Genomic DNA, 13251 nt, shown 5'->3' with positions numbered 1-13251 from the left:
CTCATTAATAACAACAATGACAATATCATCAATAATAATAACCACTAGTATGTTCATAGTACCTATTATATACCAGGCATTATGCTAAGTACTTTTTAAAAAATTATCTCATTTGATGCTTATGACAACTCTGGGAGGTAGGTGATAATATTATCACCACTTTACAGATAAGGAACCTGAGATAAAGTTTAAGTGACATTCCTGGGGTCACACAGCTGATAAGTATCTGAGACCAAATTTGAACTCAGGACTTCCTGATTGAAGGCCCCAAACTCTTACTACTGCCTCTATTAGCTACCTTATTTGGAAAATGGTGATAATAATCCTCATTCTACTTTTCTCATATGGTTGTTTAGGTATCCAAGTGGTACCAGTTTAAGTGATTTCCCCAGGGTCACACAGCTAGTGTCTGAGGCCAGATTTGAACTCAGGTCTTCCTGACTCCAAACACAGTGCTTCTAGCCACTTAAGTTCTTCAGTTATGTCTCTTCTTTTTCCTAGGGGGCTGTCTCAGGTTCAGAGAATTTAAGTCACACAATGTGTTAAGAGGTAGAATTCGAACCCACATCCTGACTGATGAATGCCCCACATGGACAACTCCATCCAAGCTACTCCTAGACATGCTTCACTTTCCTCCCCAGCCATCTCACTTTGCTGGTCGCCTTTCCTTCTTCCTGTCCCTTCAACTCCATTTTTTCAAATGATTGATCCTGGAAAGGGTGTCTCAGTTTACTTCTCTATAGCCCCAATCCTTACCTCTGTAATTTTCCAAACTCAAATACCTCTCCCTGGCCACCAACCCCCTCTCTTTGTTGCCTCCTCCCATTAGAATGACCTCCTCCAGGGTGAAGAATTCCTTTACTTTTGTATCTGTCTCCTCAGCACTTAGCACAGGGCTTGGCACATTGTAAATGCTTACTAAGTACGTTTTTACTCATGCATCCATTCATAGAAAAGTTGAAGATGAGAGAGGCAGGACACCAACAACTCTTGGGAAGACAGATCCGATTTCATTCCATGGAGCAGCATGCATGAAAGCACACACAGCTGTCAATTTCAGGAAAGCTACAAGATCAGTCTTCACCAAACAGCATCATTAACATTCAGTGTTTTGCATCAGTGCCTAGTACATGGGATTTTGTTTTTAATATAAACGATGGGAGTGACGTACTCTTAAAATGTCAGGAAAGGAGAAGGCAATATAACTCTTCTTTCTCACCTGGGTTAAATATGCCATCCCCTTCTTTCCAGCCAATGAATTCAATCATCTTCTTCAGAACCGCTTCTTCCACTAACAGAAACACTGGGGACACCTCATAGGTATAACTAGACAGATATAAAAGAAGTTTCAGCCCAAGAAGGAGAGTCCAAATGTCCCTCTGTCTTCCCCAGCAATACATACATACACCCCTAGAGGCAGTGGCTCAGACACTCAATCAGGTACCAATAGTTACATGCTTGTTCTTTCAGCAGATAAAAGCAGGGTTGGATTTACTGGTCCTGAGTTGGTGTGGATCTCAGGAAATTTCCCCACCAGGATATGGAGATATATGAGCAAAAAAGGCATTATTCACAGGTAGATAAATACTAGTGACCAATGAACCAAAGAAGGTTTGGAGTTATGGGTCCTTTGAGATGGAAAATAGGAAATTAGGATTCTGTATTTAGAAGCTAGAGCCTTCTGTTTTGTTCTGTACCCTCTTTCTACCCCATCCCTACTCTGGATCCTTTGGCAGAGGGAACAAGAACGGGGGGGGGGGTAGGGGGGCAGCTAGGTGGCATAGTGGATAGAGCACCGGCCCTGGAGGCAGGAGGACTTAAGTTCAAATCTGGCCTCTGACACCTAACACTCACTAGCTGTGTGACCCTGGGCAAGTCACTTAACTGCAATTGCCTCACAAAAAAAATGGGGGGGTGTCATTGGCATTTGTATAGATAGACCTTGGATGTTGATGAAAGGGTTGTTTTTGCTATGCCAAGGTCTTTCCTCCAAGGGGCTATCAGCCTGCTCACACATGGGTTCTCATGAGTTCCTCTTCTCCCCCAAAACAAAAATAAAACCAAATGTACTAGCTTGCTGGACAACCTCATGGGGATGAGGGTTCAGCCAAGCAGGTTCTCAGGTGACCTATACACAATATATCACTCAGCTAATTTCTAAAGCCTTAGCAATTTGTGAAAAGAGGTAAAAGGGGGCAACTAGGTGGCACAGTGGATAAAGCACTGGCCTTGGATTCAGGAGGACCTGAGTTCAAATTTGGCCTCAGACACTTGACACTTAACTAGCTGTGTGACCTTGGGCAAGTCACTTAACCCTCATTGCCCCATCCAAAAAAAAAAAAAAGAGGTAAAAGACCACAGACTCAGAGGCCAACTAGTAAAACCCTTTATTTTACAGATGAGGAAAACTGAATCTCAAAAATGTCATAGAATCATGGACTTAAAACTGGAAGGGACCCCTAAGACCATGTAGTCCAACCCCTTCATTTTACAAATAAGGAAACTGAGGCCCAATGAGATTAAATGGCGTATCCAATATCATGTGGCATTTATAGATGCAAATACAGAACTGGAAGTATAAGTCAATGAATTAAATTAAAGCATACTTAAAATATATCATCTCAGAGATAAGAACAAAAGCATGCCACCAACTTTATATTATGGAAATTCTGACTGCAACATATTCAGAAATAGTAGTGCTGGCAATGTGATGAGTACATTAGCAATAAGTACATGGGAAAATGAAAATTCACCTCAGTTATGGATTTCATTTGTGTGGATACAGGTATATAAAAATTTGTTTAATGTGTGTGTCTTTATTGTGGAAAATTGAGTTTTTTTAAAGATTAAAATGGAAGGCTCACTCTCTTTTAAGACGTCTGATGGTTTATATATGGGATAGCATGCTGTTCTTAGTTAGGAAGATCTAGGTTCAGATTCTGTCTCTGATTCTTACTGGCTGTGTGGCCCTAGGCGACTCAACTAACTGCCCTGGGTTTCAGTTCCCTCATCTGGAAAATGGACATGAAGACATCCAAAGCACCAACCTCACAGGTTGGTTTTAAAGTGCTAATGATATCATACATGTGAAGTGTTTTGCAAAGTTTCAAGTAGTATATTAGTACCAGTTATTATTATTGTCTCTACCCCATCTTAGTTCAATCATACAGATGGGCATGAGGAGAATGGATGCTGGAAAATTCATTATGGCTTTCCCATATCCCTTCACTCAGAGGAGTATTGGGCTAAGACTTAATAACCTTTAAGAGCTTCTAATAAGGAACATTAAGTCAGAAAGTTGTTGTTATTGTTGAGTTGTTTCAGTCAGTCAGACTCTCCTGACCCCTTTAGGGGTTTTCTTGGCAAAGATACTGGACTGTCTTGCTATTTCCTTCTCCAGCTCATTTTACAGATGAGAAAACTGAGGTAAACAGGGTTAAGTGACTTTCCCAGGGTCACACAGCTAGAAAATATCCGAGGCCAGATTTGGACTCAAGCAGATGAGACTTCCTGGTTCCCAATCCAGTGCTCTATCTACTGTGCCATCTTAGTTGACCAAGTCAGAAAGACCACTTGTTCAAGTCCTAACACATACAGCCAATATATTATCTGTCCATCCACCTATCTATCTATCTATCTATCTATCTATCTATCTATCTATCTATCTATCTATCTATCTATCTATAAGCTGTGTGTGTGTGGGCAAGTTATTTAATCTCTCTGTTCCTTAGTTTCCTCATATATAAAATGGAGGGGGAAAGGTGGATTCAATGGTCTCTAAGATCCCTTCCACCTCTAGAGCTATGACTTTTTGTAGTTGCAGATGAGTCATCGACCTGTATGTATGGAGGGAATTTCTATACCATGAGTTCCCTATCAGTGAAACTATAGATCTGTGTCCCTCTTCACCCCTCTAAAAATGAGTATGTGCAGGTCAGCTACTATGACTATTCTTTAGAACAGAAATGGAACCATGACACAGACGTTCAGCAAATCTTCCAAATATCTGAATGGAAAGAAATTCATTCTTGCCACAAAATTCCAGTAACAAGGCTTGACTTACACACTTGGGTTCAAAGCCTCTGTGATGAACCGTGCAACCAGGGAATAGTAATCGATGCCAGCGTACAGCTGATTGAAGAATCTTGGGTGATCTGTTGATTCAAACACAAGTCATCAAGTCATTGTTAATTCACACACACACACAAACACACACAGGTGCAGAGGAAGAGAAAACCTTAAAGTTCTTTTTCACCATGCTTTTCCTGGAAGAGGCAGATTGCCCTGAGGCAATCAGAAAATTCAGGCAGGGAACTTCCAGCTTATTTCTGGGGAAAACATCCATCTCCCATTTTTGTTATGTTTGTTTTATTCCATGAGAAACTTCCCCTTTGACTATTGTCTGAGCCATTGTTAGAAGCTTTTCCTTCAGCTGATGAAACTTATTCTCAACATGAACCCTGGATTTTAAGCCAATGGTGTCTGCAGGGTTTTATGGGGGACAGGCAAGGAAGACTTGCTCCTGTATTCTACAGATTTTTGGTCATTAGAAAGGCAGGTTGGGAAAGCACATCAGTAGTGGATCTTGTAGACAGTTAAGACCCAGGGTCAAATCCTGCCTCTAATACATGCTCATGGGAGCAATCAAGTCATGGCTTCTCTTAGCCTAAGTTTCCTTATGTATTAAGTGGGGAAAATAATAGCTGTAGTAATTATCTGTTGAGGATGAAGTAAAGTAATTCATATAAAGATCACAGATTTAGACCTTGAAGTAAATGTAAAGGTCATCAAGTCCACACACCTAATTTTATAGATGAGGAAACTGAGGCAAACAGAAGTTAAGTAACTTGCCCTGGGTCACATAACTAGTAAATATCTGAGACAAGATTTGCACCCAGAAATCTGCAAAACATGAAGCACTAAAATACAGTTACCATTATCATAATTCTTCATAAATTACCCCCAACCATGTCCAGATTCCATGAGTTGATTAGAGGAAGAATTTTTCTGTCTTATTTTAATAGTCTGGTGTTGGGGGTTGTCACTTTTTTATTGGACATGTGGTTTCAATGGCACAAATTGTAATAATGGGATGCTCACAGAAATAATTTCCAAGGATTAAAATTTAGAAAAGGGGCCATTACTTTTTTCTTTGTCACGCTGTACTTCCATATGAAACAAAATGCCAAGTGAATTGGTTTATTCATAAAAAATGTTAGTAGTACTATCATTGGTATAATGATGATGATCAATGTTTCTTGACACATCACCCTTCTATTTTTCAGACTAGACCACCATAACTGATACTATCAATCAACAAACATTTATTAAGCACCTATGAGGCTGCTATACAAAAATGAAAGTCATTGCCTTCAAAGACATAGGTTGTTCTGGTTGTTGTTGTTTGCTCTTCATTCTCAAAGAGGACCAATGACATCATGAGGCTGATGTCTTCACTTGTACATGAACTGGATTTAAGTGAGGCAGAGCTGCATAAAGTCATACGCCCCACTCTGTCCTCCAGAGTCATTGGAGACCAATGACAAGACAATGGTCAAGATTACTCTACCGCATGCATCTCTTACTGAATGCAGTTTGAATGCAGATGACATTAAACATGAACTTTCCAAAGTAAAAGTTGCAAACAAGGGTCAGATGACCTTATCTGGAATGCACTTCTAGTACTGGCTGCCACATTAGGGGAAGGTTATTGAACAGTTGGAGATGATCTCTATGACTATGAATGGACTTCACCTGAGAAATACTGAAGGAATTGGATGTGAGGCCATCAAGTCCCCACCCCCCTTCATTTTCTATAGGATGAAACGGAAGCTTAGTAAGAACCTCTCGGTACAGAGTTGCTTACACATAGTATCCCTCATCAGACCATGAGCTCCTTGAAAACAGGGACTGTCTTTGCCTATCTTTGTATCTTAGTACAATGCCTGGCACCTAGTAGGTACTAATAAATCCTTGTTGATATTAGACTGGAAAAAAGAGAACTAAACTTTTTGAGAGCAGACACTTCCACTGGGGTCTTTGTATTATGATGGTCCATCTCCATGCCTGGAATATATCAGGCATTAGCAAAGTTAGTCAAGCATGTATTTGGCGCCTACTGTGTGCCAGACACTCAGCTAAGCACTTGATTGATTTGATTGACTTAGAAAAACGTACTTTTCTGGTAGAATCAACCAATAAGCATTTAGTAATTCCTTACAGTATATTAGGTGCTGTGTTCAGTCCTAGGGATATAAATACAAATAAATGGACAATCCCAGGGAAGGACGTCAAGTGCAAGGGGGTGGGGGGTAGGGGGAAGTTAGGGTTCAATGGAATGGGATAATTAAAGGACTGCAAGAATGGCCTGATCTTCTCCTTGCTTCCCCTGCTATGGATGTGGTCAAGCTTAGGTTTGATGACTGCTTGGGGAAGAGATTCATGTATCTGACAGGGCCTCAAAGTTCCAACTCTGGAGCTGCTTTGGTTCTAAGGCAATCTCCAGTCATAAGAGTCCCATTGTTTTTCACATAGCATCACAGATTTGGGAGCTAGAACGGACCTCAGAAGCCATCTGATGCAACCCTCTCATTTTACATAGGATGAAAATGAAGCCCACAGAGGTCAGGCGACTTGTGCAAAGTCATACAGTTAGATAATGGCAGAGTCAGAATTTCAACACAGGTACTCTGATTTCAAATCTAGTTTTCTTTCTCCTACTCTCCATTGCCTTTTATAATAAGTATTACTGAGGTCCTTGGCTTTACATCCTGTGAATAACTATTCACACCCATAATTCACAAGGTATCTGATTTCATGTGTCATCATGGAATGTCAAAGAACAAACTAATATGCCCTTTTTAAATGGGGAGATCCCACTGGGGATCCATGGGGAACCATTTCCCTAAGTGGCTTCCTGTTACAATTAATATTGTCTCCATTAGACTTTCTTCCTTAAAATCAGTCCCTCTCCCAAATAAATGATAACTAAAATAGAGAATAACTATGAAAATAGGACATGAAAACTTCTTCCTCTAATCCACCAATGGAATCTGGGCATGGCTAGGAGCCATGATTGCACAAAGAATTTTTAGAGTTCTCCATGTTAATTTATGAGTGATTTCCATAGCAACAGCATGGAACAAGTCCAGTAAACTAAGAATCCCTGACATTAAATGTCATTCCACCCCTTCTGACATAGACCATAATAATAAGATATGTATCTCTGCTTCCGAAATGCTAACGGGGCTTTTGATAAATACACCAGCCTTTCCCAAGGGGATACAATCCAATTATTTTTAGCTGTAATTTGATTAGATTCTTTCCACTAAATTTAATTCAGTGTCAGAATTCACGTGGCATCAAGCTAGGTAGGTCCTAAGCAATGGATTAGCTTTTTACTGCATTTAAAAAGCTGTATCTTTCATTTTTAAGTGATTTTTTTCTCCTTTTGAAATTTGGGCACTGGGTACTTTGTACATTAGCAGTCAATTAATAAAAAAAAGACCCACTTTATCACATGCTTATGTCCACTTATTTAATCCATATAAGCTTAGAAGATCAACAAACATTTATCAAATACATACTAAGTGCCAGACAATGTGCTAGGTGCTAAGGATACAAGTACAAAGAAGAAAACAATTCTTGATTATATTCTAATGGGGATTTATTCAAATAAATCAATAAGTATAAACACATTTATAGAAATAAATATGAATATATATATATCTGTGTGGATGGTAAAGTGAATAAATACAAGTGCATACAAAGTAAATAAATACAGGAAGGTTGGGGGAAGGAGAGGATTATCAGTCATGAGGGAAGGAAATAGGAAAGGCTTCATGGCATAGATGGTGCTTAAGCTGTGTCTCAAAAAGAAAGTCCCTTGAAATGGGACTCCATAAAGTGAAAGTAAAGAGAGGAAGTGTATTCCAGGCATGTACAGAGCTGAGTAATGGAGCGACATGTGTGAGGAATAGAGAGAAGACCAATTTGGCTAGATTGCAGTGTATAGGAGGAGTAATGTCAAATTAGGTTGTGTGAGAATATTACTCTCCAGGGCCCCTTGCTGAGAAAGCATGAGGTGACCTTTCTGAGATCAAATCAGCCTCCCAGCCTCCGGAAGTCACCTCACAACTCATGGACCACCTTTAAGTCATGTCAATCAATGGACTTGAATGCTACCAGCCAATTAACTTGGAGCTGTGTGTGGGGACTGCCCCTCTTCCTGTCCCACAGGGAGTCAGGAAGTAGGAAGTGTGGTGGGCACTTACTCTCTCCCTCTCTCATTCCCTAACCTTGTGCTGGTAGCAGAAAGAAAAGTAGAAGAAGGAGGCCAGTCTGAACCCTAGGGTAGATAGGTTTCTTTCTTAACTTCCTGAACTCCATATGTCCTCTCTTTAATAAATGCTTAATGCCCAAAAACTGGTGCTGAGGCTTCTAACTTATAAGTAAACCCTAGTTCGTTCTCCCCCCACACTGGGGGTAGAAACAAGGTGACCACATATTTGATTTTTTTTTTTTTGGTGAGGCAATTGGGGTTAAGTGACTTGCCCAGGATCACATAGCTAGTAAGTTGTCAAGTGTCTGAGGCCGGATTTGAACTCAGGTCCTCCTGACTCCAGAGCCGGTGCTCTATCCACTGCACCACCTATCTGCCCCCACATATTAGATTTTAAAGGTCACAGTTGGAAAGGTAGGTTGGGTCCAGATTATAAAGAACTTCAAAAGTTAAACAGGGGAATTTATAGTTTATTCTTATTATAGGGCATAATGCATGTCACTTAACTCTGTCTCAGTTTCCTCATTTGCAAAATGAGCTAGAGAAGAAAATAGCCACCCACTCCAGTATCTTTGCTGAGAAAACCCCAAATGGGGTCATGAGGAGTTGGGCAAGACTGAACAACAACAAGGCTGGGAAATAATGGGTAGCCATTTGAATTTTTTTAATAGAGGAGTAACTTCATCAGAGCTGCACTTGAGGAAACTTACTTTGGTTGGTGTGTTTAGGATGGACTGGAGTGGGGAGAGACTTAAGGAGAGAGACCAGTTGGGAAGCAACTATAATAATCCAAGGGAAAGCTGGTGAGAGCTTGAACTAAAGTGGAGAGTCTGTGACAGTAGAGAGGAGGCCTTGGATCCAAGACATATTATGGAGATAGCAATGGTAAGATTTAGCAAAGAGTTGGATATGTGCGGTGAGGAAGCATGAAGAGTTGACCATAATGCTGACATCATGAACCAGGAGACTGGAAGGATTATGGTGCCTTGTATAGAAATTAGAGAGTTTGAGAGAGGAGAAGCTACAATTGTATTTTGGACCCACTGAGTTTAAGATGTCTCTAAGACATCCAGTTCAAAATGTCCAATAGGAATTAGTGACATAGGGATAAAGCTCAAGGGAGATAAAGAGGCTTGATGGAGAGATCTAAGAGTCAACTGCACAAAGGTAATTGTTAAATCCACAGGAGCTGATAAGGTCACTAAGAATTAATGTAGAGGGAAGAGAGAAGAGGGCAGAGGACAGAATGTTGGGTAACACCTACAGCAAAGGGGCATGATATGGATGATGAACTAACATAAGAGAATGAAAAGGAAGAACCAGCAGAGTAATGTCGTGAAAACATAAAGAAGAGAAAGTATCCACCAGGGGATGGGTAGTCAACAGAGTCACAGGTTCCTGGATTTTGAGCTGAAAGGGAAATGAGTACTCATCAAGTTTAACCCTTTCATCTTCTCAATAAGGAACTTGAGACTCAGAGCAGGTGAGTGACTTGCCCTACTTGTTATACAAGTAACAGAGCTGAAGTTTGAACTCAGGATCTCTGACTACAAAACCCAAATCAATGCTTCTTTATATTAGACCATAATGTAAAGGACATCTACTGTACCCCAAGCCATTACCAGTCATCTTGACTTTTGTCTTGCCACTGGACTTCTATGACTCTATAAGAGAGAGTGAGGCTGATGACTTTGTATAACTCTGCTTCACTTAAATCCAATTCACTCACAAATCAAGACATCACTATTGTGATGTGATTGGTCATCTTCAAAAATGAAGGATGAGGGGCAGCTAGGTGGCAGAGTGGATAAAGCACCGGCCCTGGATTCAAGAGGACCTGAGTTCAAATCCGACCTCAGACACTTGACACTTACTAGCTGTGTGACCCTGGGAAAGTCACTTAACCCTCATTGGCCCACAAAAAAACACAAAGGATGAACAACAACATGTCTTAGTTTCCATGTGTTACCATCAGTGAACCAGAATATACTGGATGTTTCTGCTCTTTCCAACTTGTTAAAGGTTTTTATGTAGAATTTTTGAAACAAGTATCTCTGATAAAGACCTCATTTCTCTAATATATAGCTAACTGAGTCAAATTTATAAAAATACAAGTCATTCCCCAGTTGATAAATGTCAAAGGGTATGAAAAGCAGTTTTCAGACAAAGAAATCAAAGCTATCTATAGTCATACAAAAAAAATGCTCTAGATAACTATTGATAAGAGAAATGCAAATTAAAACAATTCTGAGGTATCACCTCACACTTATCAGAGGGGCAAATATAACAAAAAAAGAAAATATTAGATGTTGGAGGAGATGTGGGAAAATCGGGATGCTGATCCACTGTTGGTGGAGCTGTGATGGTATCCAACCATTCTGGAGAGCAATTTGGAACTATGCCCAAAGGGCTATAGAATTGTGCATAACCTTTGATCCAGCAATACCATTGCTAGGTTTATAACCCAAAGACATCCCCCAAAAGGGAAAAGACCTATTTGTACAAAAATATTTCTAGCAGCTCTTTTTGTCGTGGCTAAGAATTGGAAATCAAAGCAATGCCCACCAATTGGGGAACAGCTACATAAGCTGTGGTATATGATTGTGATGAAATATTATTGTGCTGAAACGACAAGTAGGATGATTTCAGAAAGGCCTGAAAAGACTTGTATGAACTGATGTGTAGTGAAATGAGCAGAATCAGGAGAATGTTGTGCACAGTGACAGCAATATTGTTTGATGAAGAACTGTGAATGACAACTATTCTCAGCAATACAATAATCCAAGAACATCCCAAAGGACTAATAATGAAGCATACGATCCACCTCCAAAGAAAGAACTGATATTGATTGAATACAGACCGAAGCAGGCGATTTTAACTTTCTTTCATTTTTTTCTTTTATTCAAGTTTTCTTCTACAAAATTATTAAAATGGTAGAGTTTTGCATAATTGCACATGGATAACCTATATCTGATTGCTTACCACCTCAGGGAGGGAGAGAGGGGAGGGAGGAGAGGAGGGATAGAATTTGGAGCTCAAAACTTTAAATAAAAGTGTTTGTTATTAAAAAAAATAAAAGTCTGTTTTTCTGATGGATCTTATTTTTTTTTAATTCAGATATAAGATGTTGGTCAAAGGTATGTATCAGTCAAAGACCTTGTAAGGATACTATAAAGGAACAGGCTCTTACTAGCATTCATGAGGACTTTGGAGGGCCATCATGTAGAACTTTTAGTTCTTTCTAAAATTCACATGACCAACATGGGAATCCAAATTACATGGCAGATTTAAACTGCTTATTTCTGAATACAGGGTTGGAATAAGGAGGGAAAAGCTGTCATGGTAAATACTTTTTTAATGGGGACAATAGAAAGAGCTGGGCAGTGTAAAACTACAGTCCATTTCCATCCATAGCCAGCCAATCAGCTATTTTGCTGTTAACTCGGTGTTGGGTTTTTTGGGTTTTTTTTGTGCTTCACAGCAAATTTCTGCAAAAAATCAGTTGGTTTGGTCACAGAGTCAACTTTGTTCAATCATCAAAAAAACAAACCCCAAACCCACCTAAATTCCACACTGCTCCTAAAAGCAACAGATCCGTTGTTTGTTTTAATTTCAATCTTTTCCATCCCATAAACCTAGTTAGAATCTGCTTTTCTAACAGACAACCCATTCCCAAGAGAACACAATGCCTTGTCACTGAGCTAGAGGTCAGGAGACAAATGAAGAGCCTTACTGGTTTTGACGCTGTATCGGATGACATCCTGGCAAAGTTTCAAGAGTCTCTGATGTGGTTCCCCAGTGTCCCTCATCTCTAGATCAAGCAGTTGCTTCAGCTGCTCCGGAGGCTGCCATTCACAAACCTAGAGATGGAAGGGGAATGTGGGGAGGCATGCTATAAATACTGCATGAGGTCAAGAGGAAGCAAACGAAATCAAACAGTGACATGGAAATCACATCCAGCCAGGCAGAGGGGAATCAGAAATGGCTGGAAAAAAATGTGTTACAGTTTGCCAGCAGCCAGCTTGCTCAGCAGGGCCCAAGAAATATTCAATTTGCCACCACTTATAGGGGCATTTTAACAACTCCCAGTCAACCAAAAGAGCCGAATCTTTTAGGTGTCCCCTATTTGACTGTCTGATGATAGCTACATCCCAGATGGCTAGCCAAAGAAAGAAAATCTGACCTCCCCAACCAAAAGGCTTTCAATTCAACAGAAAAAGATCAGGGAGGAGGAGGGAATGGATTGTGGACTGCTGATGGTCAGCCCCTTGCTGTTCCTCAAACTGAGAATGCTATCTCCCACATTTGGACATTGGAAAAGGCTATCTTTCATGGGAAGAACGTACTCCCTCACCCCAACTTTGAAGAATTCATCTCTTCTTTCAAGGCTTGTCTCATGTACCACTGTTCATTAAGCCTTCACTTCTCAACAATACAGGGAAGTTGGGCTCTTGTTCAGGGATTGGAAACAGCTCAATAGGTCTAATAAAAATATATTTGCCTGGGGTCTTACAAATCTAAAGAAAAGGGGCTTAGGGGACAGCTAGGTAATGCAGTGGATAAAGTACCAGCTCTGGATTCAGGAGGACCTGAGTTCAAATCTGGCCTCAGACACTTGGCTCTTACTAGCTGTGTGACCCTGGGCAAGTCATTTAACCCTCATTGCCCCACAAAAAGGGGAGCTTTAAACTAAAGAAGAAGGAGGACAGAGAAAGATATCTAATTATCTACGTCAATCTAAATATGGCACCCACCAAGCTGGGTACCATAGAAAGAGTAATGACAACGTATGAGAAAAGCAAGGCAGAAAATTTTACCTCACTCAGAATTGGCGGGATGGAACACATGACTGGAAAGTAACAATGAATGGACAAATCTTATGTTTCAAAAAGGAACAGAATGGGTAAAAATCAGTATAGAGTAGCACCATATATTAAGAATCTATAGCCATGTGAAGAATTCAGAAATGA

The 13251-nt window shown here is 40.2% G+C and overlaps 1 protein-coding gene across 1 annotated transcript in view; it reads right to left on the bottom strand.

The window, feature by feature from the left end:
• Positions 1-13251, bottom strand: part of GADL1 (glutamate decarboxylase like 1) — a 202503-nt gene that overhangs the window by 156860 nt on the left and 32392 nt on the right. Inside the window, exons 3-5 of the mRNA XM_043967190.1 lie at positions 12015-12141; positions 4064-4154; positions 1220-1326 (exon numbers count right to left, since the gene is read on the bottom strand). Of these exons, the coding sequence (XP_043823125.1) occupies positions 1220-1326; positions 4064-4154; positions 12015-12141 (325 nt within the window). The remainder of the gene's footprint in view (positions 1-1219; positions 1327-4063; positions 4155-12014; positions 12142-13251) is intronic.

This window comes from Dromiciops gliroides, chromosome 5 (genome assembly GCF_019393635.1).
Source record: "Dromiciops gliroides isolate mDroGli1 chromosome 5, mDroGli1.pri, whole genome shotgun sequence".
NCBI lineage: Eukaryota > Metazoa > Chordata > Mammalia > Microbiotheria > Microbiotheriidae > Dromiciops > Dromiciops gliroides.
The sequence above is the reverse complement of the archived record's forward strand: the minus strand, read 5'-3'. Positions and strand labels throughout refer to the sequence as shown.